Here is a 24,130-nt window from a genome sequence, read left to right as displayed (position 1 = left end):
AATGACAAGAGACAGGGCCATTTTGGTGCGGTTAATTTGTTCTTAATTTGTTCCTTATTTGTCTGTGGCAATCAAATGAATTGCGTCAATGGATCTAGCTCTTTCGCAATTGGCCGACAACTGTATTTGCTTAGACACATTCCAGTATTATATAAATGCGCTGATTCATCCATGTTTGAAATATGCGAGGCTTTCTCATTAGAAAAAAGGGTGTCCTTAATAGATTCTGTACTATCGCTTGAAAATTCAAATATGTGTTAGTGAAATGGATACAAATAATATCTACACTGCGATATGTCTGTAGTAATATTTATCAAATTTTCTACATTTTTCATTAATTAATCTTGATTGCAATAAAGCTAATATCTTTTCAAAGGCATAATAGATATTACTCAAACAATCTTTTGATTGATAAAATTTTCCATTCCGGATGCCATCACCATTTCTCGAGCCATGTCTCCAAACGGATACGGATACGTTTTGACTATCTTTTCGTCAAAAGTAGGTGTTTCATTGTAATAAGGATCCACTGTCAAGAAAATTGAAGGTGTAAATGAGAGACAAGTAATAACGGAACAGGATATAAATTAGGACGCACGGTAACCACGATGATTGATCATGAGATGAATGGTATCCAGCGAACGCCAATCAAAATCTTGTTGGGTGTAGAGATAAAAGGATAAATCAACGTCAGCACCGAATTGAACTTTGACTCGATGAACCTATACAGCAGGATCCAACATAACAAGTTGAAAAAACAAAAGTATTTGTTTACCACACAGATTTGTCGAGATAATAATTTATCAGTTATTTTTACCAATTCCGGATGCTGGTATAAAATTTCTTTGGTTGGCCGCTCTCCCGCATTGTAATACCTATTAAACAAATATTTCAATGTTCAATGTAAACGAGTTTCAATATTAACATTTAAAAAATTCTAATTTACCATAATTCTGGGTGATATTCCCGATAAGAGTCGAGCCATAAAGAGAGAAAACGTGCTTTCCTATTAGCAATAATCACCTGACTACCAAGGAACTGACCCTCATCCCAATTGATGGCAATTTCAAACTTGCGATACTTATCCAAATTTTGGATAACGTAGACATCATTATCTAAATAAATGCCGCCGTACTTCATCATGGTGCGGATGCGAGCAACGTCTCCACCATGATAGTTTCTCCATTGCGGATTGAGCTGTTGGCCGAAAATCTCCGACGGAGGTTCCAGCGGTAAAATGCGAATGTGCGATCTCAGTTCGAGATCCTTTTCAATTAATTCCCAATACTTTCCGCTGAACCGGCCTTCCGGCGCGTCCGTGTGAACGTAGAAATAGTCTGGCCGGTGATTGCGGAAGGCAGCCTGGGTGCAGATGTAGTCGGTGAAAGAGAATTCCGTCTTGTTGAACCGAATCAGGTGGATGATGTTGGGGACGATAAAGTGGTCGGCTCCGGTCTCGTTGGTGATGTGTGACAAAACCCAGTCCTCGTCCACCTGATATTCTTCTTGCAATTCCCTGTAAGTGCCTTGTAACAAGGTGGCCGTCATTGTGAGAATCAGTGCGAAGAATAAAAACTTTGCGGATGTGCGGAGCAAGTTCCGAAGTGAGGAGCTCCGGATGAGTAACAACATCCTCCGCGTTAGAGAAGCTCGACTGAACTACGACAATTGGCAGCGACTTGTTATAAGTTTGAGAGATGTGTATCCGGTTCGGTACACAACTGTCACTTACACCTGGCCAGGTGAAACACGATTATCACGCGATAATGTTGTAATGTTAAATAGAAAACTAGTATAGCAGCTTTTTTTTGCGATTGACATAAGCTCAATCTAAACAAACAATTTTTCAATAGTCCTTTCCCCAATAATTGCTACTCATTTCGTTATATCCGATTTTTATTTTTTATGTGATTCAATAAGGTGAGAATGTGGTAATTTAAACCAAATTGATTATTTGTTGCAAAATCATTGCTTTCTATTTCATTTTGGGGGTTTTATTCATTACAGAATTGATCTACATGATACGGATTGATGACAATTAAAGCACGAACGCGGAGAGATAATAAACTTTTCTGGGGTCGAACGAGAGAGGCTACAAGTGACAACTCAATTAATAAGGCAATCTATTGTGTCTCTGGGGAATACACAATATGTTTACTGCGGCCAACTGCGTGTACTCAACAAACGTCCGTCTGGGTCATTATACAGATTCTGGCACACTTGCGAACGTCGCCAGCTGTTGTTCTACAGAAATATCATTTTAGATTATTGTCAAGTTGAATACAATGTAGTGGCCACTTCCACACTTTGCTGAGTAACTTTAACGAATCCGATAAAACTATTCCGGTGACAAAATCAAATATAACCTCTCCGAATCAAGCTGAGTAATTTACAATAACTTAAAATGCTGATCATCGTGAGAAAGAGAAAAGGGAAAATATGCTTTTATCATAGAGATGATACTGTATAGTTGCCAGGTTGTTGGTGATTTAAAACAACTCTGGCCATTTCTCCGAAATTAAACGGATAGTGCACAATATTTCGCTCGTTGAAATACCGATAATCTTTAAAGAACATGTCAAGATAACTGCGGTGGTTGATCAGCAGATGAACAGCGTCGAGTTTCTGTCGCCAAGGAAAATCGTCTTCTCTCTCCTGGTACATTTCACGGACTAAAAATTTGACTCCGAGTCGACTTTCCTCCCGATGGACGAGTTCCGGGTGCTTCATTAATATCTCTGCCGTGGGATTATCTCCAGCATTATAATACCTACACAGTACAGTAGATGTGTATGTATCAGACGTAGGTTAATGGTAATCAGCTTCATACATGACATGGCACTATAGGACCTACTGCTACTACTATATAGTACAAATCTCCTACCATTGATCGGCTTTGTAGTCTCGGTAGTTGTCCAGCCAGAGCGGAAGGAATCGAGCATTCTTGTTAGCGCACAGAACCATTGTGCCTAGAGATTCGTTCCTGGGCCAGCCTAAAGTCATTTCGAATTGACGGTACTTGTCCAGATTGTGGACTACGTAGACGTCATTATCCAGGAAAATGCCTCCGTATTTCATTAGGGTCCGTATTCGAATCAAGTCGGAGCCGTGATGCACTCGCCACACTGGTTTCAACTTTTGGCCAAAGATCTCGGCCGGCAAACGGACGGGCACCACTACCAAACGCGATTTCAGATCCGGATCCTCTTGCATCCATCGCCAGTATTTGCCCTTGAAGCCCTCCAGGACATTGGTGTGAATAAAGATAAAGTCGGGCCGTTGATTGACGTAGGCGGATCGCAAACAAATGTACTCCACAAACGACCAGCTTCTCTTATTCAGCCGGACGTAGTGGACGATATTGGGCACGATCAAGTGATTGGCGCCGGTTTCGTTATCGAATTTTTCAAAATGGATCGAATCACTTTGATTGGAAACGAACAAAGTAGTTGGGAAGGCTTCCAATAAAGAATTGGACTTGCCAATTCGTGGTAGTACTACGTGGTGACCAAATTTGGACAACTTTGCCAAGTAGCTGATGCCGCACAGGATCACAAACAAAGTCGCCAGTGAGAGACCTAAAAATCCTTTGGAAAAATGCATGTCCCTAGCCGGAACGGAAGCAGCTCCTTATATTAAATTAGACTCGAGAGGAATCACTGGTGAAATCGTAGATATGTTGATAGCAAAGCGAGTGAAATAAGACTACTGGCTGCTCATCAAAGAGTCCGACCTTCGGACCAAGTTGGTCGGCATTTCTTCCCGGGGGAAATGACGATCAAAGACCTGCCAATTATTCGTCATTAACTCGGAATTTTCATGGCCGTTGGTTACACCATGATATTAGGGCCGGCAATGCAGCGACGGCCATCTAGTTGTGACGGGCAACAACAGCGCCTGGAAGGGAACAAACGGACCACCGATGACACCACCATCATCATTTTAGTTAATAATTAATAATTAATAATTAAAATCGTTTACGAGAAAACCACTGTCCATCCTGTTAATATTGAAGCAAGCGTTGCGCAACGGTGGAAAAGCTTTTAACCTATAATGAAACGTGACAAGCATTCGTGAAGATCAAGGTCTTGGCTAAATTATTCACAACAAAAGCGTCGAGGAAACTGCGATCAAGTTATTGCGCACAATTAAAAAGTTTCTGTCTTTTAGGTTGCCGAACCCGACGTGTGATTCCGCCACGTAATTAATAAGACACATATATCAATTTCCGCCCACAGCTAACTGACCTCCAGCAGTAAATAAATGGGGATCCATTCCGTTTGAAACTTTCATTGTATTTATCGCCGTATCCCATCAGAATAGATTCAATGTACCGACAATGTGACGCAAGATTAATGTTCAATTTCCCCGGCCACCGCCCTGTACCCGCGGTGTTACATTTTAATGTCCTAGTACATTTATAACATCCAACTAAATTTTATAGGAGTTGCTAGTTCCCGAATTTAAATGCGTGAAAAGGAGACAAAAGAGGAACGGTTGGCCGCAAACTTGGATGATTGCGTTCGTGATCGAATTTGATGATAGCGTGCTAACCAACCGTTAAGTATTAATCAACAGGGCGTTGGTGCGCTACATCTATATTGATTAATACAGCACCCCACCGAAACGGGGGGGGGGGGGAGCATGTGGAGCGTGAGGTGAAATAAATAGGAAAAAAAAGGGGGAAATAAGAAAAAATAGAATTATTGTGGCTGAGCGTGCAATATATACTGTACCACTTCGATAAGGGGTGGCAGCAGCTGTGTACACAACAGCCTCGATGGAGAAAGAGAAGAAATCGATGGCCGATTTTCATAGAGTGTGTAGGCTATATAGTCTGAGCGAGCAGAAGCCCAACTCTTATATGTATGTATAACGTCACCAGCATTGAAGTTGTCAGTTGGGTTCTTATAGAATCTGAGGAAGTCGCGCGGGAGGGGAGGGCATAAGGGGCATGGCTGGCGTGATAGCGCGCTCGCACGCGCATGTGTACATCAGCCTTTTTTCTCTCTCTTGTTTATTATGTGTGTGCTTTGCTGCTGCTGTCTAGCAGCTACAGATAGACTGTACACATTCAAACTGCATATGTACGTACGCGGGGGGAGATGTGCTCGGCCATCAGTCCAGACAGTTCAAGTGGACACATATGCTCTCCCCCCTTTTTTTGATTTTCTTGATTTGATTTCGCCCGGCCATATTATTAGGCGCGTGAAATGAGCGCAGAAGGAGACTCGATCGTGAAATCGGCAGCAGCAGCTTTATTATTACTCCGAGTGGCATCAGCATCGAGTTGAGCGGAAAAATGCGGAGTCATAAAAGACTAGTGACCCTGTCTCTCGTTTCGCTACTTCTCTTTCCGAGTTTGTGCTTCTACTGGACCATCTACGACATCACCAGTGGCGGCATCAACAGATGGAACGGCACTCCGCCGATTCCGGCCAACAGTTTTGACTATCAACAGCCCAACAGCGGCGGCGGCGGCTTATTCGGCCCGGCAGCAGCCATCAGCGAGTCCAGCAGCAGCGCAGCAACCGAGGCACTGATGGACTTTGGCGGATTCGATAATGAAACCGGACGGAGCTTCGACGGGCGTTTCATCGTGCCTAATCTCATCCACTACATCCGCTTTAACAAGACGACGTTCACGTTCGTCGATTACGTCTGCCTGCGCTCGGCTTACATCCAGCAGAAGCCGGATCGCATCTACCTGCACACCAACGTCGACGAGAGCAATTTCACGGGACTCTACTGGAAGCGGATCCGAGCCGAGCCGGATTTGTACGGCCGCATTGTTCTGCAGCCGATCGACTTGCCGTCAGAAATTTTCAATCAGCCGCTGAGCGACGGATGGCGGCTCTTTCACGGCTCCGACATTGCCCGCATCCGCACCATGATGAAATACGGCGGCATCTATTTGGACAACGACGTCTACGTCGTTCAAAATCTCGACAAGTACCGCAAATACGAAATCGCCATGGGCTGGGACGAGGGTCAATTCCTCGGCAGTCAGGTCATTGTCGCCCATCGTAACGCCCGCTTCCTACCACTCTGGCTGGACACTTATCGACAATATCACGCTGATTTGTGGTTAGTCCTTTTGACTCAGTTGTATAGACTTTAATGTGCCATATCCCGATGGTATTAGACTGGTGGGATGAATACTGCGAAAAGCATCTCAGAGAAAACTTTCAGCTGTTAGATGTCAACCGGCTTATAATTCTATTTTCTTTTTTATTAAAATTTTTCCTTTGTTACATGGCATCGATCAATGCGATGGGAGAAAATTGTTGAGCGTTGTCTATCGAAGAATTCCAATTCGGCACGTCTATACCCCCATCGCTTTTTTATGTACAAGAAGAGATTGAGCCGTGGGAAATTGTCCGTCCTTTCACCCCGCGCTCTCTCTCTCTCTCACCATCTTCTTCTATATGTCTTGAACAAATATTTTCTTGCTCTTTCTTGCTCTCTTTCTATATATATAAGCCTAATCCGATTCCATGCTGCTGGGCTGCTCGTGCCCATTTCCCGATGGGTCCATTTATTAGTTTCAGGGGCAGCGCCTTTGCTCTCCATCACGTTTGACAGGATCCATTTTTAATGGAAAAAGTGTATCTTCGTTGTATGTACACGGTATTTCGGAGTAAATGTTTTTATGAGACGCCTTTTTGTGTGTGTGACAACCTTGATAGTAGAAATGGGCGAATTTATGTTGGCTGCTGGCCAGCAAGAGACAAACGGACACAGGTTCAACGCTCGATATAGTCCATCACATAGTGGAAATATTACCTTTTTGGTTATGTATTACAATCTGCCCACACACAGGTACTACAACGCCGGTGAACGCCCTACAACGGAGATTCTGCACAAGCAGCCGGAACTGATCCATCGGGTCAAGTGGCGGTTCGGTGTCCACATGCTGATGCAGGAGCTCTACGACTCGATGGATTGGCCCGACTGGCAACAAAATCAGGACACGATCCATTTGTTAATTAACCACCGCTCCTACCTTGATCCTCATTTCAAAGAGTAAGTTATAGCTACGTCACTACTACGTTGGTCCGAATCATTTAATATTCTCAAATGTTTTTTTAAAATTCCCTTTAAAGGTATTCCGATTTCAACGAGAGAAATATCAGGCACTATCCGTACATGTTCGGAGAGTTGGCCCGTCTAGTCATGCCCGACAGGTCGCCGGCCTCAACGACCTCACCATCCATTGGCGATAACGTATTATTGGAATCGGAAACCAACTTGATGATCCTTGATGATGGCGAACAAGTGCGACCATCCGACCCCACCGAAGATTGAATTCACCATTTCCTGATATTTGCGATATTATATTACTCTTTCCCCTCACATCATATTATTATTCTGTGTGTGTTTGCTGCCCTAGCAATGTGCAACATCATATCATAATCTTTTGTGTATACTATACGTGCATGGTGCTGCTGCTTATTCTTTTATGTGTGTTATTCTATCTGGGAAATTATCATTTCCTTTGACCACGTACACATTCCAATGATAGCGTTTCGGGTAGATGGGCGATACTTGAAGATAATTATAATATGACTTGAAATACAATATGCGCGAGCACCGCCGTATGATTTCTCGCCCACACGAAATGTAGCGCGCAGCACAGGCTTACACTCTGACCAAGAAATGTGTGTATACAGACTGAGATTCGTGAGCGTGACATCTTTTCTGGGTTCTTGGAATACATTTGGTCTAACATTTGCTTTTAAAGAGACTGTGAAATTCGTTAAATAAAAAAAAAAAAAATCGACTCGACATGGTAATTTTTTCGTCAAACATATGCTGCACTTAAGCTGCTCCCGAAAAACTAAATGAACGCGTGCATAATTTCCGCGAAGGAGTTTTTGTTTTATTTCCACGAAATATTTTCTAGTCTTGTGTAAAGGTACCTGCGATGCCATCAAGGGCAGAGAGAGCCCCCACGCCGCCAGACGGGATCACATCAGCAGAAACAGAAAGAACACAAGCCATGCATAAGTCCTAAAAAAGATTCAAGGCCAATTTTGCATTAAAATCCTCTCATTAAATATTTTGCCCTGAATAATTCTGGTATACATACTGGATCGTTGGAATATCACAAAAGAGTGGCTGCTCAGCCGTCTAAACTAAGAGAACTTGACTTTTCAATGTCAAGACCAAAAGTTTTGAAATATTCCAACTTCATTTTTCCAGGAATTGAAATTTTTATACAAATTAATTTATGACTAAAGCACATCGGAAAAAAAAACTGCCTTGGTGTTCGGTGACGCCCTTTTTCCAGACGGGATTAAATATGTAATATTTAAATGAATCAATATGTTATAACCAATGCGAAAGTGAATTTCACCTGAAAAATATAACAGTACGGATCGGAAGATAATCTATTTGTAAATTCACGGGATTTACTGCTTTGTCCACGTGTAACTATATACCTTAATGTTAAATCGATCCGCTTTTCCCGTTCTCTTTCACCGAGAGAAATCGATAAGGTGACGGGTACACACTGCTATGGGACAGTTGCGAGCGATATATCTATAGCCCTGTATAGTTTCAATTGATGTTGACGTTCTCCAGTTCAGCCTTTCCCCCGCGTATTAATATTTAACACACTACGTCTACCAGGATGTAGACTATACCGAACAGACAGACGTCAAATTTTCCTTCCACTTTCGATCACAGCTACAATGAATTTTTGATATCGTCCTGATCGTTTCTCTTAAATATTCTCATGTAAAAACTGGGCCACTGATCAATAAAATCGCTCCTTAAAAAAAGAACAAATCAATAAGTGCTTGCTGGTGGGTGAGATATGAAATCAAACACGAGTTGTTGAAATAATTCCTTTTGGACGATTGCCAATATATTCGGAAGTCATTACGGTGGATTCGTTGCAACTTTGTGTGTAGATAGCCGAAGAATAATGAAGATTTCTTCGCCATTATACCAGGAAAGGCCAACTGTTGGCCAATGGCGCGGATACAAATGACGTCCATATAATCTATGCGCCATGAAACACTCAAGAGGAGAACTTTCCGTTGCCATGGTGATTGTATAGTGTATACTTTGATGGGGGGAGGCTGAATGCATACATTTATAGGACTGCAACTTCCTCTCTTTTGATTGGCACACTTTGATATTTATTGGTTTCATTTATGCATGCGCATACGTTAACATATTTTTCTTTTGGCCCAAGATGGCATTTCTCCTTCCAAATAATGACGTGGTGACATATCCAATTCTTTCCGGTTATTATTTACGCTTCGGGAGTGCAGCTGAGAGAGAGACTAGAGGGAATAGAGAACTGCAGCCATTTAGCCAGCCAGGCGAAAGATATTCATATATATCTGTTACACATCCTCTCGTTTTTCCACGCTGGAAAATGGGAATGGCTGGTGAAGCGTGACTCGCGCAACTGTGGCGTGACGTCGTTTCAATGGAATTCCAAACGATGCCCTGGATCATTTTCTTTTTAAAAAAATAAAAGATAGACAAATCTTTCGCTGCTTTTCCTATTTTGATACTAATTGGAGATGACGCGGATGTTGATGATCGATGCCCACCCCGCTGGTTGGTCGGTTTCAGTTTCCCAAGGATCGTCTGTCGACCCCGCAAACCCAACTCAATTGCAGCGGAGAAATTCAAATTTGTTTTTGTCATACGCAGCTTACGGATAATTTGGATTTTTGTTGAAATACCTCAGAATATCCATCTCAATTGTATGGGAGGAGTTATACGAACATATAGGTGACTTCTCGCAACTCTGGCAATCTCGGGAATGAAATTACCCGACCCCGCATGGGAATATTACAACTTCTGAATGCATCTACGTACATTTCTGTGTATACTGCGAAGCGGTCTAAATTTAGACCGAGTTTCAAGGAATCTAGAGAAGCTTATCATCTCGCTAAACCCATAAAAAGGTTCAGCTCCGCCATTTCAGAAATAGAGACGTCGGACTCGTCGACATATTTACGTGAGTTGTTCCTCCCCAAAGGTGATGCATTTATCTATCCAGCACAATACATCAAAAGGAACAAAAGAAAATACCATGTAACTAATATCATTTTACGTTCTTACATGCAGTAAAATATGTAACGACACTTGCCATTATTCAGATTGCAAAAGTTGGCTCATTCCAGGTCCGGAATGATGAGCCATAACGGGGGGGGAGGGTTTCTCATCTTACTATTTGATTAATAATCTCTGCCTGGAATGTCTCAAGATGCAACGCGAACTGATGGAATGGCGTATTATGATGAAGAACAAATTCTGATTTCCTATTACCGCCACCACGCCCTATCGTTACACTCAATTTCCGTTTTGATCTTCTTATATTGTTCTTTTAACCTTCTGATTTCTTTCAAGGCTGAGCGGAGCAACGGACGCATTAAATGGCCAATAAATCAGCCAATTCCTTATTAGGAGAACAAATGAACAATGTATACGTACAAAGACGCGGTAGACGGACATTTCATTGTTGTACTAGACACTCCGCACTGTCCATATCAGACAGTGCGTGATCATTTTTCGAAACGAACTATACAGCCGTTGAACTACTCAAAAGTACGGCTGCTGAAAGGAAAGTTCTCCTACGCAAAATGATTTGATGCATTTTTCATCAGCCGGCGTTCAAGCGCTCTCCTCCAATATTCCATTAGAACCGATTACAAATTCAGGATATTTTTTTATTTTCTGTGCTTATTGAGCGACAAATGAGTTCTATCTTTCCACGTTCCTTTTGTTTGTTCAACAAGAAAAGAAGACGAAGAATAACCCATCGCATGTTTGACTAAAACATTGCTTACTTTCCAAAAGGAAATTGTTTTGATGTGGTTTCAAAAGAAAATGGATGTATTCAACAAAGAAAAGGGGTACAAATATAGAAACAACGAGTTGTATAGCTGTTTGAAATAAGGATTCAGGATCGTACAGATAGCATACTTCAAAAGGAATCCTGATAACATGGGCGGTAAATAATCGTCTAGCTCTGTTCAAATGGTCACTTGCAATCACGGCGTGTTCTACAGAACGTACTGGAAGCCATAAGGGTAAGAATGGTAGAAATAAGGCAGAGTGCGATAGGCGTAGTTGTTGTAGTAGTAACCAGCACGGTAGACGGGTGCGCTGTACCAGGTCGGGTAATAGCCGTGAATTTGGTAGAATTGCTCGGCAGTTTCCTGATCCTGGACCTGCTGATCCTCACCGAAAACCAAAGCGGCCAAAGTGACCAACACCAACAGGCTCTGAGAAAACATTTTTAAAGAATAAAAATAAAAAAAAAGGAAATGGACTTTTTTAAAAACTAAGTTGTTTCTTACCAGGAACTTGTACATGTTGAGACTTACGGGAAGCGGTTTAAAAGACGATCGGAGGTGATGTGTAATCCAGGGCTTGCTGGTGCTCCGATTTATATAGGGGAGTCTGCAGCACCACACCCAATTTTTCTTTGGGCATCTTCCTTATTGTTTTCCCTTTTTTCGCCTGCTCTTGATTGGGTGTGTGTGTGTGTACCTTTGCTGTTAAGGTGCTAGAAGATGTTTAACCTTCATCAAGGTTGAACCGGCGGGACCCTGCGTTCGCAACAATCCGGGTTTATACCAAAGACGGTCGTATACTTTGCGTGTTGTTTGCCATAATATAGTATAGTAGTTGGTTCTCCAAGTAAAGCCATAAATTTCGTCTGTCCTTAACTTTGATGTGATGTGTTGCATCAAATAAAACGATTTGTACTGTAGAGGAAGGGCCAGACTAATTCGGTCGCTGTTCCAAACTGCCAACATTTTGTCGTGACTAGGAAAATTGTGATAACTTAACTAATAAGTCCGTGACCGAGGATCAAATGCGATCAACGGGAAGAGTTCAGCCATTTCCCTTTTGGGCCCAGAATTTTATTGGTGGCCATCCAGACATTTATTTCTCATAGTATCGTGTCATTTTTGTGTAACCGCAAAGAGTTTCCGCAATCAATACTTTTTCGTCCGCCGTATTATTATTTGTATATTTCCATAATGGAAAAAGAATACACACACATAAAATGACGACAACCGCATCATTGTCGGGGGTAGTGAGCCCTCGATAATCGATACAGCGGTACTGGTCTCCACGATGATGAGGCGATGCTATGTCTTAATTGCTCTGTTGCACAACCAATCCATCCGGAACTTGGGCCAAGGAAGTGATGAATGATTGCGTGCTGTACATTGAGTGGGTAATATCTATTGATTTTTTTCCCCCTTTCTACGGGGGTTATAACTCGAATAAAATTCCAATGTTTTACGTGAGATGATGCGGTGGTTTAGTTGTATGACTATATGTGTCCCGTCATGTAATACAGAGATTATCTCGTAATGAAATAACGATATGGCGGAGATTTATAGCGGGATGGATAAAGGAATAAGTTGCAAACCATCAAAGGAAAGGCTTTCTATTGAGTAAACTACATTTTCCTGCGGACTATAGAGAATCAATAGACACGGAAATATCGTACTCCCATAATTGCTGATTGTCTCGATGACAAGGAGAAAAAAAAGACGTCACGATCGGATGAGTGTCTATAGAATATTCGAATCAGTATCACAAAGCGATTTCTTCTGGCTGGATGGACGCAAATAACGATGCCAATATTTCAGTCAGTCGCTGCTGCAGCTTCTTTTTAATAAAATAGGAAGAAAGGATGAAGAGTTAGTAGCCTAATCCTCAGTGACCCAAATAAGTCCGTTTTTTGACTGGCATTTAATTCGCCCGCTCGATTAATCTTTAGTAGCTACTAGTCCAAAAAAGGGATTTCCCACAGCAGAGAGAGAACAGATTGCGCTGCTGTAGTTTATTCTGCTCTGCTTTTCTTTCCGTCGAAGACAGCCAGGACGGAGATGCTGACACATGACCCAGACGGCAAACACACAACTTGTCAGCTTTCCACCAACAATCTTGCAGAGTGCTATTAGATCCAGTACACATATATATTCCCAACTACTTTAGCTCTCGTTTCCTCGGAGCTCCTAGCCCCCCCCTGGCGACCCTCGTTACATACAAAAGAGGACACATATCATCTTGACGGTTGGTCGATACCTCATCAAGTCACCAGCCAACCAAACGAATTCGCAGAGAGTCACCCCGACGAGCCAGGAGCACAGTACAAGTGCAGTCGCCTCACTCGACGGTCTGTCTGTTTCACGTCTGATTTTCTCTTTGACGTAAGCTGAATATGGCGTTCTTTATGTGACACGAATCCCCGTCGTATTGCGATCGATTTGCGTTGCATAAAGCTGTAGCTATTCCGAATTGTTCTTTCTGGCGAGAGAGTAGCGACCTTTTCAGAGGAGGCATTGTCCGATAGACAATGGCCGAATAAATTGGAAGGGACGACCAAAGTTAATTGGAAAAAGCTTCTCTTGATGATTGAAAGCCCACCTGCTCTATATTGGGTGATCGACGGGAGGGCACTTGACGTTCTTGATTGAATTTTCAACCCTATTTGGGTTAATATATCTTGAAGCAAGCAACCCCGAACCTAGCGTTCAAACAAACAAAATGTTGACAAGGAATAGGTCGACCTTTCAAAGTGTGTCAACACTTGAACCTGCACTGAAAGGTGCCTACGCAGACGTAGCGAAATCAATGTTTCATCTGCCAATATACCTTTTAGGCGGGACCGATCTGACGTCTGCCCCAATTGGAATTGCAAACGAATTTGCCCCCCTTTCGCTGTGCTGCATTTCCTTGTCAATAATTTAGGAAGACGAATAAGTCATTGGCTAGACAGATCAAATTTTCACTCTAAAAAAAAAAAGGAAAAAAGCTCAAGGAAATATATCAGTAAAATTATAGAAAATTGAAATCTAAAACAAATTATTACGTACTACAATCTTAAACAGAGACACAACATTTTTTCGTTTTTGTTTTTGTATCTCGCTCTTGTTTCTTCATAATCCTCGTTTCATTGGTTTTTATGACTGCAGACATACAACTCGGTCGATGCAGAGTAAACACACTTGACAACAGGGGATGATAAAATGGGTGGGAGGGCACATGTTACTTTGTTGTTGGTGTGGCCGGTTGGTTGGTTTGCTTTACTTAATTTTTTTTTTTGTTACGTCTTGAACGGTTTCCTTCTTGAACAAGAGAAAATCCAAGAAAGATGATCGAACAGTTTGGACAAAAGAGACACAAAAGATGTTCAACCATCTGTACACGAAGGACAGGGAAACGGGGCATGGACGAAGGTGTAGTTAAGACTCATGATGATAAGATTGGTGGAGAGCGCAAAAGAATTTTGGAGGGGGAGACAGGTGTGACGGGATACAAAAAAAAAAAAGAAAATGTACAGCCGACCATTATTATTATTAGAAGAAGATGATTTTTTTCCTCCAAAAAAAAAAGTGGATGGGAAGTGCACCAGCATCATCATATTGAAGAGCTGTCAAAAAGAAACGATGGGAGGAAAAGGGGGCGGGTCAATTAAAAACTGGCTCAGAAACGAAATCTAATCAAAACATTGCATGAAGATAATTAAAGAGAAGATATATGCTCAATAGATTCAAAGAGCTGCAAAGAATGTGAACGATCGTATAAACAAACAGAAAACTGCACGTAAGACAAGAAGAAGTGATCAGCAGGTGTATATAAAGAACACGACACACACCTATTCATGAAATCAAAAGATGTTCGGAGGGGGGGGGAGACAGTTGAAAGAGGGGAGAGTTGGTGGGAGGGCAACTATACAGGAAAGGGGGTGGGGGTGGGTTTTTGCGGTATGGATGTACTCATTCATTTTCAAATATTTCTCAAACTAACGAGAAGCGATCAAACGCGGCCGTCCCTCTTTCATTGACTTGCAAGAGTTACTCGGGCAACATAACTTTCGTCGATAAGTCCTATAAGAAGAATAGAGGGAAAAGGGAGCAAATTAAAACAAATCGTGTTTGAAAAATTATTGGGAAGGAGGAGAGCAACAAATTGGCTACAACAAGACGGCGACTAATGATTTCTTCCTCCTGTAGACGAGACAATAAAAAAAATGGGGAAAATCAACACCAGAACAATTGCGATCGCGAGAGCCGAAGAAAACCCTAACCTTCCCAGCAAATCAAACGGGGAAAAAGACAAAAAAAAAAAATCACAATTAAAAAAAAGAAAAGAATTGTTTTTGCTGTTGTTGAAAAAGTACACGCCCGCACTAGACATTTTCCTCCTTCTTGCCATTCGTTCCCCCCATTCCGCTTCTCTATCTCTACGCTGGCTATTATCACGTTCGTAATGTCCTTGTTCAAATATTTTGTTACACTCGTCATATCTCAACTTTTTCCTCCACCTCTCCCTCATCTCGTTTCTAGTTTTAACGCCATTTCCATGTGGATTTCAACAAGAAAAAAGGAAACCCAAATCCCAATAACCCGATTTGCTTTTTTTTTCCTTTAAAAACTCTGGGAGTTTTACATGTTTGCACTTGAAATGTGTTTTTTTTTTCTCCTGTTGGGTTTGTCAAATCGCCAGAGCAAAAGCAATGGGACTAGGGAATATCCGAATCGAATCTGTTGTCACTCAAGACTTTTACTTTTTTTTTTCTCACGTCCTTAAAAAAAAATCTAGCTCATTTTTTTAAACATTTTGCATTTGGTTTTCCCCTCTCTCTTCAAAATGGAGATGGGAGAGTTGTGGGAGAGTTAGGCGGTGGAGGAACGAACATGATAAAGAGAGAGAAAAAAAAGGTGTTGGTAGATAGTTTCAGTGTCTAAGAGCGGGAAGGATAGAGGGGAAGGACAAAGTTACGTTTGTTCATTTTTCTTCTTCTCTCGGCTCCATTTTTTTTGGGTTCATACATCCAACCAGCCATTCACGCTCGCTCGCACACGCACGCACAAAATGTCCTGTCACTCGGCTTAACGCGCGCACTCAACACAGACACACATCGACACTGTTGTTTTACATGGCCAGTCTTTTTTTTTTTTGCTTGGTATTATTGTCCCTCTATAAATGGTCGACTCAAAAATACTCGTTTGCATGAATGATTCAACGGGTTAAATTATTATTAAATTGATCATCTTGAGGGGGACAGTGGAAGCAGGAGGGAAGATAGGGGATGGGATGAGGGGGTGAAAGTCTGTAAGAAGGAGAAGAGAGTGGTGAGTATGTATGTATGTGTTTGTGGTGTGTGTGTGTGTTTATATATGTATGTATGTGGGCGGCGAAGGAGTCGAGGTGGCTGCTTCATTCTTTTTTTTTTTTTCATTTTAAAGTGGGCGGACTTTGTTTGGCCAGGGCCACGCCTCCTGTAGCGTTCGTCTTGGCCGACGGCTCACGTCGACGATGGCTGATTTCCAGTTCGGCCAATTTACGCCACAGTTCGTCCCTCTCCTTCTCTTTCTTCTTCTCTCTATAAGGCACGTTCCGGCGAAAAAAAGACAAAAGAATTTAGTCGACCGTAAACAAAGTAAAAAGGAGGCGAAATTGATTAAAAATTGATTACTTCTGTCTCTCAGTCTTATAGGTGGCTGTCAACTCGTCAAATAGTTTCGAGTTCATCTCCATAAAGGTTTTGAGAACATTGTAGACAAGGGCGACAATCGTTTGGTTCCAGTGCTCCTTGCTGATGCGGTAGAGGGCTGGGAACATGATTGGCATTATGGCCGCACTGTTCTCTTCTATTAAGCTCATGACATACTCGTTGTTCCACAGATACAGAGCACGTTCGGCCACCTAACCAACAGCCAAAGTAACAGTTAGAGTACAAAAGTTGATACGTTGAATTCTTATTATTTCAAGACCTGGAAGTGAGGGCTGGAAACGCATCGCGAAATCTGCTTGAAGAGCGGCTCCTGAATCTTGATGAATTGGGCCGGCTCCGTCACATCGAGAATCTCTTCAATCTCACCGAGGAACATCACCTCCTTCTGAGAGCAAGTCTTGGGCCAGTACTTGAGCAGGCCACGGATCACCTCCTCCGTGAGCGAGGGATCCTTCTCAAGAAACTGGACGACACAGTAGGCCAGCTGGGCGTGGTAGAGCGACAGGCACTTGACCTTGTGCAGGGGCAACAAGACCTTGACCAGAAACTGCTTGTGTTCCACCTTCAGCGGCAGGGCGAATCCATTGATAATGCTACACACAAACGCAAAGTCACAAACATGAAAAAGACATTAACACACCACGCAAACTGCCAGTTCTGGTTAGAAGATTAATTACCTCCCGAGAATTTCCAAAAGCTCGCTGACACCGTTAAAGTGTTCCGTCTCATAAATGAATCTGCAAGCAAGGACAACCAATAAAAAAGGCAAAAGTAAGTTGCAAAGTTTTTTTTTTTTTTTTTTTTTTTTTTTTTTAAATATTCAAAGAACAAGTATGTGATTGTATAAAGAACCTGAGAAAGATGTTGTTGATCTGTTTGCGGATAAAAGCTCGCAAGCCCAGAAATTTCCCGTAAATCCGGTGCAATACTGTTTTGAGGAAATCCCGCTCGCGGGGATCTTCGCTATCGAATAGCTCCAGCAACTATTGACGTGATATCCGACCAGACCGAACACGGAACACGAACGAAAAAGTATATAAGAAGATTAGAACATGATTCAAATCAAACTGGATCAACCAATGAATAAGGCAAAAAGAAATAAGTGGACGAAATGCGGGGGGATAAAGAGAGAGGAATGATGAAAAGTAAGTTAAAGGGAGGCAGTGAAGCCTCACTGGTGAGACTGGCCGTCAGAGTTGAGGGGGGAAATAGAGGAAATACAGTGGGCAGTCGAATGCGTATGCGTGACAGGATTCCGATTGAGGATTTCTCTTCCCCCACCCCAAACCGGATCACCCCAGCTACGCTCACGGCTTGTGATCGATATGGTCTGGTAAAGCTGGCGGGAGAAAATGAAGACAAGTCAAGACAAAAGAGAAAAACCCAGCGAGGAATTGGAAGTGGAAAGACCCAAGGCTGTTCATCGGAACAAACTGATGTGCGTGAATGTGTTCATATTATCGTCAATGATTATGTATGTACCTGAAGGACGAACTTCTGATCGATCACTTTCTTGCCGATGCCTGGCTGGAAATCCGGCGACTCCAGGAAGCGTAAGAAGAACTCGTAGACCAACTACAAAGGAGGGTGAACGGGGAAAAAAGAAGGGAGGGAGATGGAATTGGAAGGAAAACAAGGAAGGAGATAACGTCGATCAAAATATAAAAAAAAAAAACAACAAACAAAACAAACACACAAGGTAAAAATCAACTGGCTTTCACATCATTGGCAGTCGTCAGTTCAAAATTAAAAATAGTCACTGTGCATTATTTCATCCATTCACCACTCGACAAAGAGTTCCGAATGCAATGATCACGTTCGTGACAGATGCATTTGCTGAAACAAAAAGCCGCAACACCACTTAAGTCTGATTAACAGTCATGAAACCTTATTCCTGACGGTCTCTGCATGAAACCGTCCGCCCTTGATAGCATCTCGACCAAAGTCGATATCCAAGCGAAAAAAAAACAGCAACGCAACCGAAATGGTGAAAAATAAAAAATAAAGGAATTTAAATAATTATGCGGCTGAAGGCAAATGATATGAAATCAAATCAAAAATGACGATAGGGCGGATGGTAGTTCAGGCAAAGACAAGAGACAAACATCCATACATAGTTAGACATACACACTTTGTTCACGTCCGCATTCAAAAAGCAAAGAAGAAAAAGGATGCGATCAACAGTTTTTTCGAACCAGGTTCATTTGAATGCGTTCGTTTTTACAAATCTCTTTTGTTTTGTTTGTTTGTTTCCTTCTTCTTCTTACAACTTACAATAGCAAAGGGTCAATAAGAAGCGTTAATGGTTTTGGAGCTCACATAAATCACCTGTAGATGAGGCCACGAGGCCTCAAGTGTCGGATCATCCTCTTCCGGATCAAAGTCGGGGTTGTCGCTCGGCGGCAGCGTCCGAAACAGATTGCTCGTGATCTGTACATGAAAGAAAAGAAGCGAGTTTTTAGAAAAAAAAAAGTCAATATTTGTCGCTCATTACTACAAAGAAAAAAGTCCAAGCGTGGAAGTGTGTGGGGGGAAACGTTGTCATTTGCACTAACAAGTTCCGCTCTCGACTGTCAAGCGTTCCAGAAAAAAAGAAAGATTCTCACCCTTTTCCGACTCAAACCAACATATTCAAGCACCCATCTAAAAACGTACACAAAACACGTACACACACTTGAAGAGGAAAAATACAGTGGTCGAACAACTCGAGAGCGAGAAGTTATTTTTTCCCTTCCTCAACTACAACTTTTTTTTTCGACGGGGAGTTATGTTTGTCCAGTTGGGTCCGCCTAGCGACCCGCGTGGGTGAGCGAGCGAACATAACGAGAAATTCTTTCTTTATCACAAGTCGACAGTCTAGGCTCAAAAATCCCGAGATTATACAGAGATAGGGGCAAAAAACATAAGAGTTGGAAGAGTGGGAGTCTAAAAGGTACACAATTACACATTCCTGGACGGACGCTTCTAGATCGATAAAAAGGCGTTTGAAACGAGCTGGCTCGTTTAGGGGTGGATCGAATATCGATAAAAAAGTGTCAAACATCGTTTCACATGTTCCCCGAACGATAAAAGAGTACAAGAAAAGTGATAATGAAATGAGCGCCATTTATATACCGTGCGGATGATCTCCGGATAGACTGGCTCGGTCAGGACTCCGCGACCGGCCGTGATGTAGTCGACCAGCTCGGTAAGCGAAGCTCGCTTGATTTCTTTTCCTTTAAGGTCGGCTACCGGGTCGAGAAAATCGAAGCCCAGGCAGCACTGGCGCAGTTTACGAATGAAGAGCTCCTCTTGCTCGCCGGCCGGAACATCTGCAAAAATAAAAAAATAAGCAAAATAAATGAAGATTAAACCAATTGGAAATTGGAAAAAGAAAAGATGAAAAATTAATGAACGATGTAGAAACTCAAGGGCTTCATTTTTTCCCCCAATTTGTGCGCCTGTGCGCATCAGGGCGGAGACAAAATGCTGCACGTGATGAGCGACATATCGACGGATGTGACGGAACGACTCAATCTTTTTGTAACGCAAACGCAAGTTCTTCTCGTAGTCTTCCTATCGGCTGTTTTGTGTGTTTGCAAAGCAAGATGAAAGGGGGGGGGGGGGGGGGAGGAGGAGAGAACGGCGGAGACGCCGAGTAAGAAGGGAATGGGCAGACGGAACTTGGCACTGACTGGGCTACACAGCCTAAAAATAAAGCTGGTCCATCACACTCGCTCACACACACACATATATACACACAAGCCCTTTTTTCTTCCTTTTCATGCCCAGTTCAGATACTCTTCGTCCAGCCCCACCCACATCTAGCACCAACAAAAACATACCCGACTAGAATTCGCGATAAAGCATGAAAAATTGCAAACCATTCACTTCCTTGCCCTTTTTTAATGATTTTATCAACATCCGTTTTGGCATGCCAACAGCCAAAACGCTTCCAATTAAACCGGCTGCACAAATCGGGAGTTTCTTTCTTTAATTGCTGAAAAAAAAAAAAGAATTAACTAATTGGAATTTCAGAGCTGGAACACCTAGTGAGTGGAAGTTGACTACAAAAAGGGGCAAATAAAACAACGGTTATATAATAGCCCCTTGGAAGATAATTGGTTGAACTGTAAGGATTCGTATAAAGTGTGAATTGTTGACATGAAGACAAAATCTAACGCGAAGTCAAAGAAAACCATTGTTTAGTTTACATTTCTGAAAGAATTTCTTTCTTGACCCGTCTCATTAGACATTTGTAACAAAAACCCGGCGTATACGGCAATTTCAGTGAAAAATATTCGGGGAAGAAGGATGTCCCGGAAAATGCCAACAGGAAACCATAGAAAACAAATGCACTGACTGACTATTACACACATGTAGTGTTTCTACTCTTAACTTGAACCAAGAGAGAAAAACTAAAGTAGCTAAAATCTAATTGTTCACAGGAGTTGGCATCATTACAGGCCTGTTGTCTTACAAAAATAGTTCAACGAAATACAAAATAGGGATGACTGTGATTTATGGATTACATCACCTTCTTAGAGCAGATTTCAATAAACCGGGATAGAATAAGGCACTTTCTTACCTTTTAATAAAGGAAGAGGTTGCAGATCTGCTTCACTTCCCGAGTGATATCTTGATGAGCCCTGCGATTTTTTGGGCTTCTTCTTGGGTGACCTTTTGAATGGGTCAATCTTGTCAACAAGCGGTCCAGCAGACATCCTTAGTTATCTGTCTGGATCTTTGCAAGCACTTTGAAAAGGTGGAGGAGTGAGGGGCCTAGTGTTGGCCCAAATATGTGTTCATCAAGACATATCCTAGCTTGTCATTTGATTATCACAAGTTTCCTCTTCTTAAGTCCTAGTATTGGTAGTTGTGATAAATCCTGAAATGAAAGAAAAATGACATCAGTAATCAGATGGTCAAGTAAGGGAAGGTGCAGTCCATGAACAAAGTCAAGGATCCAAGTATATATGCTAATTCTACCATATTTGGACAACAAGTAACAAAAAATACATTTCCGATTACCGGAAACCGAAAATTTCTCGTCACTGACTAGGGTTCAAAAAAGGAATAGTGTGAACCTCATCGAACATGCACCGACCGCTCGTCTTCCCTCGATACTTACTATGAGAAAGAGGGCTGATATAATATTCACCGATTCCCTAAACTCTTCCCTCCTTCCACCACGATGAAGAAAACCAACGTAATCCAAGATATGATGCGGTTTTTATACTGTGAGCAAAAATTGGGAGCTGTAGTTAATTGTCTGTGGGACTGCTGAAAGTGTTTTCTTCGTGTCACTGTTCGGTATAAATCCCATGAAACGCACCCAACTCTCACACAATCACCATCTTGAAAAGTTTTTTTCCAGAGTGAGGAAGGACTCGACTCTCCCTGTAGAGAAGAAGAGAAAGTCTTGCAACGCCGCAAAAGGACAGAAATACGTCGAAATTCTAGAAAACCCAATAAAATAAAGATGATAAAACTTGTTAAGTTGGAGAAAAGAAAATATTCTTTATTTAATGATCACGCATATGATAGCAATAACTTAATGAGAATATTTTATTACAATGTTAAAATCGGGAGTAGATTACGCCGACGCCTTAAAAAAGATGCCAAGTCCCCCACCTAGCGACGCTCGTGTTAAGCTTTAGCGTTGTCACCGTGTCACGCACGAAACGAGGGAAAACAAGCATATCATTTGCCGATGAACAGACGTGTAAATAAATCTGTGGTTTCAACTTAATATTCACAACATTTCTCAAAACATAGCTGTGGTAGTGCAGATATCGGCTAGCTATCAAGGCAAATTTGAAAAATAATCCGTGGTTTTGACAACCAATTTGGCCATTTGTTTTCCTAGTCACAAAAATGTCAGACACCTTGATGTTTGCGTTTTGCCTATTCGACACCGGGGCACTTTTATTTCTACTTGTTTATTACGTATGCATCACTTTTTTTTCTTTCTGTTTCACTCAACTTTAAGTTGTTATTCTCTTTAGATTATTACCTTATCAGATCTGGAATGTGATTATCTAAATGCACAACAATGCTGCTCGAATCTCAATATAGTAAGCAAATAAGCATCAAAGAAAATTTTATGCTAATCACAATTTGAACTAACCATATACTATTTTATTTCAGTGGATTTTACCAAGAATAATAGCGCATCTCATCACTGTTATCCTGTTATCATTCACTGGGCACTGGTGGATTGTTCTCACATCACTTCCTGTAACACTATGGCTTATTTACGAGTAATACCTAATTGTATTTAATTACCTTGACCTTATGTAATTTCAAATTGTGCTTTGTAGATGGTTTTCTGTTCCAAAGGGAAATATGGGTGTTTATGACCCAACAGAAATCTATAATCGAGGTCAATTGAAAAAACATATGAGGGATTGCATGATTGGTTTAGGATATTACCTTATAATGTTTTTCGTCTATTTGTACTGGTAAGTCACAAGGCATATTTATTTGAAACTTGTCTAATCCATCCCCTCTTATTTTCTAGCATGATTCTTTCAATGCTAGCTGGTGATCCAAGACACAAAGAAGACCCATCAATGATTAATGATCTCAACCCATAAATTGCTTAATTGGACTCTTTTCTGACATAGCTAGTCATTAAATGAGTTAATGGAATCTCTTGTCAAATACTCTCGACACTAATCAATTTTTCTTCTCGGCGTGTGGTATGGGTCTGGTGCATTTCCATGAATTTACATGGACGAATGACTGTCGCGATATTGCGATGATAATGTGTATTGGATTGGAAATTATCACTAATCATGAATTATTAATTGTCATCGCCTTCCCGAGCTTGGAAGTCGTGAAGAGCTGTGATGTGAGAAATTCGTGTCTCTAGTACACTTCCATGGACCATCTCTCCTAAAATCTTGTGAATTATTTCCTTGTTGTGGACTGTTTGCATCTCTGTCTTGATAAATAAATAAATCCAATAGAATCTTTTTGTTATTTGCATATAATTTTTTCATTTTTAGTACTTTGGTCTTCAGGTGGTGTGTGAGGATAAATGCGAAAGCATGTAGCAGATCGGAAGCAATGTTTGCGTTGGCCGAAGGAACCGCACCAATAACAATACACAGCAAACCTTCTCGTTTGTAAACAGCGAAGCAATCAGATCTCTTTAATTGTCCCTACATAATGGTAATGAAGTGTGTAATTTTTGTTTTTAAATAGTATACAATTTAGTTGAATCCACCTCTTTTTCTCCTGTTTTTAAGCATTCCTGTACTACATCCCTCTCTAAGTTGGTTACCGCACACAGAACAGACTCAAAATAATGTGAAAATTTCACCTCTCCATTAAGATTGGAAATAGCACAAAATCGAAACATTCTGTTGGACAATTCTAAAACTATTAACTGAAAAACATATTGGCTGTGGTATGTCCCAGGACAAACGACGCACAATCGAAGAAGTTGCCCGGTTTCAATTTCGCGGAATCGCAATATAAAGAACAGGAACGATCTTGGTCGAATGAAATCCTGTTCAATTTATCGATCAACTCAATCAATATAAAAATTATACAACTTATAATATTTCTAAAATGCGTTAGTTAATAATTTAATTTATTTAATGAAAGCCAATGTTTAAAATCAGA

The 24,130-nt window shown here is 41.5% G+C and overlaps 6 protein-coding genes across 8 annotated transcripts; 2 read left to right on the top strand and 4 right to left on the bottom strand.

The window, feature by feature from the left end:
• Positions 1–57: 57 nt before the first annotated feature.
• On the bottom strand, positions 58–1,707 carry LOC124341208. The gene is made up of 4 exons (XM_046794212.1): positions 947–1,707; positions 818–875; positions 599–722; positions 58–529 (listed from the first exon to the last, which is right to left on the bottom strand). Exons 1-4 carry the CDS (start codon positions 1,630–1,632, stop codon positions 393–395), a joined length of 1,005 nt encoding a protein of 334 aa, XP_046650168.1. The 5' UTR covers positions 1,633–1,707; the 3' UTR covers positions 58–392.
• A 261-nt stretch (positions 1,708–1,968) lies between these two features.
• LOC124341192 lies at positions 1,969–4,001 on the bottom strand. Its single transcript, XM_046794188.1, has 2 exons — positions 2,885–4,001; positions 1,969–2,770 (listed from the first exon to the last, which is right to left on the bottom strand). The coding sequence occupies exons 1-2, from the start codon at positions 3,601–3,603 to the stop codon at positions 2,449–2,451; spliced, it is 1,041 nt and encodes a 346-aa protein (XP_046650144.1). The 5' UTR covers positions 3,604–4,001; the 3' UTR covers positions 1,969–2,448.
• Positions 4,002–4,995: 994 nt separating this feature from the next.
• Positions 4,996–7,734, top strand: LOC124341155. Its single transcript, XM_046794111.1, has 3 exons — positions 4,996–6,087; positions 6,823–7,026; positions 7,107–7,734. Exons 1-3 carry the CDS (start codon positions 5,303–5,305, stop codon positions 7,306–7,308), a joined length of 1,191 nt encoding a protein of 396 aa, XP_046650067.1. The 5' UTR covers positions 4,996–5,302; the 3' UTR covers positions 7,309–7,734.
• Positions 7,735–10,845: 3,111 nt separating this feature from the next.
• On the bottom strand, positions 10,846–22,098 carry LOC124341070 (serine/threonine-protein phosphatase 2A 56 kDa regulatory subunit epsilon isoform-like). Of its 3 annotated transcripts, XM_046793982.1 has the most exons (13): positions 22,071–22,098; positions 21,627–21,954; positions 21,084–21,383; positions 19,631–19,827; positions 18,836–18,946; positions 17,999–18,091; positions 17,369–17,499; positions 17,194–17,253; positions 16,776–17,109; positions 16,478–16,707; positions 13,872–16,384; positions 11,331–13,788; positions 10,846–11,255 (listed from the first exon to the last, which is right to left on the bottom strand). In XM_046793982.1, exons 3-11 carry the CDS (start codon positions 21,217–21,219, stop codon positions 16,237–16,239), a joined length of 1,440 nt encoding a protein of 479 aa, XP_046649938.1. In that variant the 5' UTR covers positions 21,220–21,383; positions 21,627–21,954; positions 22,071–22,098; the 3' UTR covers positions 10,846–11,255; positions 11,331–13,788; positions 13,872–16,236. The 3 variants fall into 3 exon arrangements, with proteins under 3 accessions (XP_046649938.1, XP_046649941.1, XP_046649940.1); XM_046793985.1 differs by lacking the exon at positions 22,071–22,098 and having other exon boundaries at positions 18,845–18,946; XM_046793984.1 differs by lacking the exons at positions 10,846–11,255; positions 11,331–13,788 and having other exon boundaries at positions 13,807–16,384.
• Positions 22,099–22,155: 57 nt separating this feature from the next.
• Positions 22,156–23,475, top strand: LOC124341390 (protein cornichon homolog 4-like). The gene is made up of 5 exons (XM_046794486.1): positions 22,156–22,444; positions 22,504–22,572; positions 22,646–22,758; positions 22,819–22,959; positions 23,019–23,475. The coding sequence occupies exons 1-5, from the start codon at positions 22,373–22,375 to the stop codon at positions 23,092–23,094; spliced, it is 471 nt and encodes a 156-aa protein (XP_046650442.1). The 5' UTR covers positions 22,156–22,372; the 3' UTR covers positions 23,095–23,475.
• LOC124341403 lies at positions 23,196–23,976 on the bottom strand. Its single transcript, XM_046794500.1, has 3 exons — positions 23,730–23,976; positions 23,512–23,664; positions 23,196–23,444 (listed from the first exon to the last, which is right to left on the bottom strand). The coding sequence occupies exons 1-3, from the start codon at positions 23,862–23,864 to the stop codon at positions 23,304–23,306; spliced, it is 429 nt and encodes a 142-aa protein (XP_046650456.1). The 5' UTR covers positions 23,865–23,976; the 3' UTR covers positions 23,196–23,303.
• Positions 23,977–24,130: the final 154 nt, after the last annotated feature.

The sequence above is a fragment of the Daphnia pulicaria genome, chromosome 5 (genome assembly GCF_021234035.1).
Source record: "Daphnia pulicaria isolate SC F1-1A chromosome 5, SC_F0-13Bv2, whole genome shotgun sequence".
Classification (NCBI taxonomy): Eukaryota; Metazoa; Arthropoda; class Branchiopoda; order Diplostraca; family Daphniidae; genus Daphnia; species Daphnia pulicaria.
Note: the sequence above shows the minus strand (reverse complement) of the source record. Positions and strands in the feature narration are given on the sequence as shown.

Coding starts and splice junctions, on each gene's coding strand:
- LOC124341192 (XM_046794188.1), bottom strand. CDS start 3,603: ATGCATTTTTCCAAAGGATTTTTAGGTCTCTCACTGGCGACTTTGTTT. Junction 2,771..2,884: donor GACTACAAAGCCGATCAATG/GTAGGAGATTTG, acceptor TGTACTGTGTAG/GTATTATAATGCTGGAGATA.
- LOC124341070 (XM_046793982.1), bottom strand. CDS start 21,219: ATGTCTGCTGGACCGCTTGTTGACAAGATTGACCCATTCAAAAGGTCA. Junction 17,110..17,193: donor CTTTTGGAAATTCTCGGGAG/GTAATTAATCTT, acceptor GTTTGTGTGTAG/CATTATCAATGGATTCGCCC. Junction 16,708..16,775: donor TTTCCAGCCCTCACTTCCAG/GTCTTGAAATAA, acceptor GCTGTTGGTTAG/GTGGCCGAACGTGCTCTGTA.
- LOC124341208 (XM_046794212.1), bottom strand. CDS start 1,632: ATGTTGTTACTCATCCGGAGCTCCTCACTTCGGAACTTGCTCCGCACA. Junction 876..946: donor GAATATCACCCAGAATTATG/GTAAATTAGAAT, acceptor TTTGTTTAATAG/GTATTACAATGCGGGAGAGC. Junction 723..817: donor TATACCAGCATCCGGAATTG/GTAAAAATAACT, acceptor CCTGCTGTATAG/GTTCATCGAGTCAAAGTTCA.
- LOC124341390 (XM_046794486.1), top strand. CDS start 22,373: ATGTCAGACACCTTGATGTTTGCGTTTTGCCTATTCGACACCGGGGCA. Junction 22,445..22,503: donor TATTTCTACTTGTTTATTAC/GTATGCATCACT, acceptor TATTCTCTTTAG/ATTATTACCTTATCAGATCT. Junction 22,960..23,018: donor TTTTTCGTCTATTTGTACTG/GTAAGTCACAAG, acceptor CTTATTTTCTAG/CATGATTCTTTCAATGCTAG.
- LOC124341155 (XM_046794111.1), top strand. CDS start 5,303: ATGCGGAGTCATAAAAGACTAGTGACCCTGTCTCTCGTTTCGCTACTT. Junction 6,088..6,822: donor CAATATCACGCTGATTTGTG/GTTAGTCCTTTT, acceptor GCCCACACACAG/GTACTACAACGCCGGTGAAC. Junction 7,027..7,106: donor CTTGATCCTCATTTCAAAGA/GTAAGTTATAGC, acceptor TTCCCTTTAAAG/GTATTCCGATTTCAACGAGA.
- LOC124341403 (XM_046794500.1), bottom strand. CDS start 23,864: ATGTTTCGATTTTGTGCTATTTCCAATCTTAATGGAGAGGTGAAATTT. Junction 23,665..23,729: donor TAAAAACAGGAGAAAAAGAG/GTGGATTCAACT, acceptor ACCATTATGTAG/GGACAATTAAAGAGATCTGA. Junction 23,445..23,511: donor CACACCACCTGAAGACCAAA/GTACTAAAAATG, acceptor TTATTTATCAAG/ACAGAGATGCAAACAGTCCA.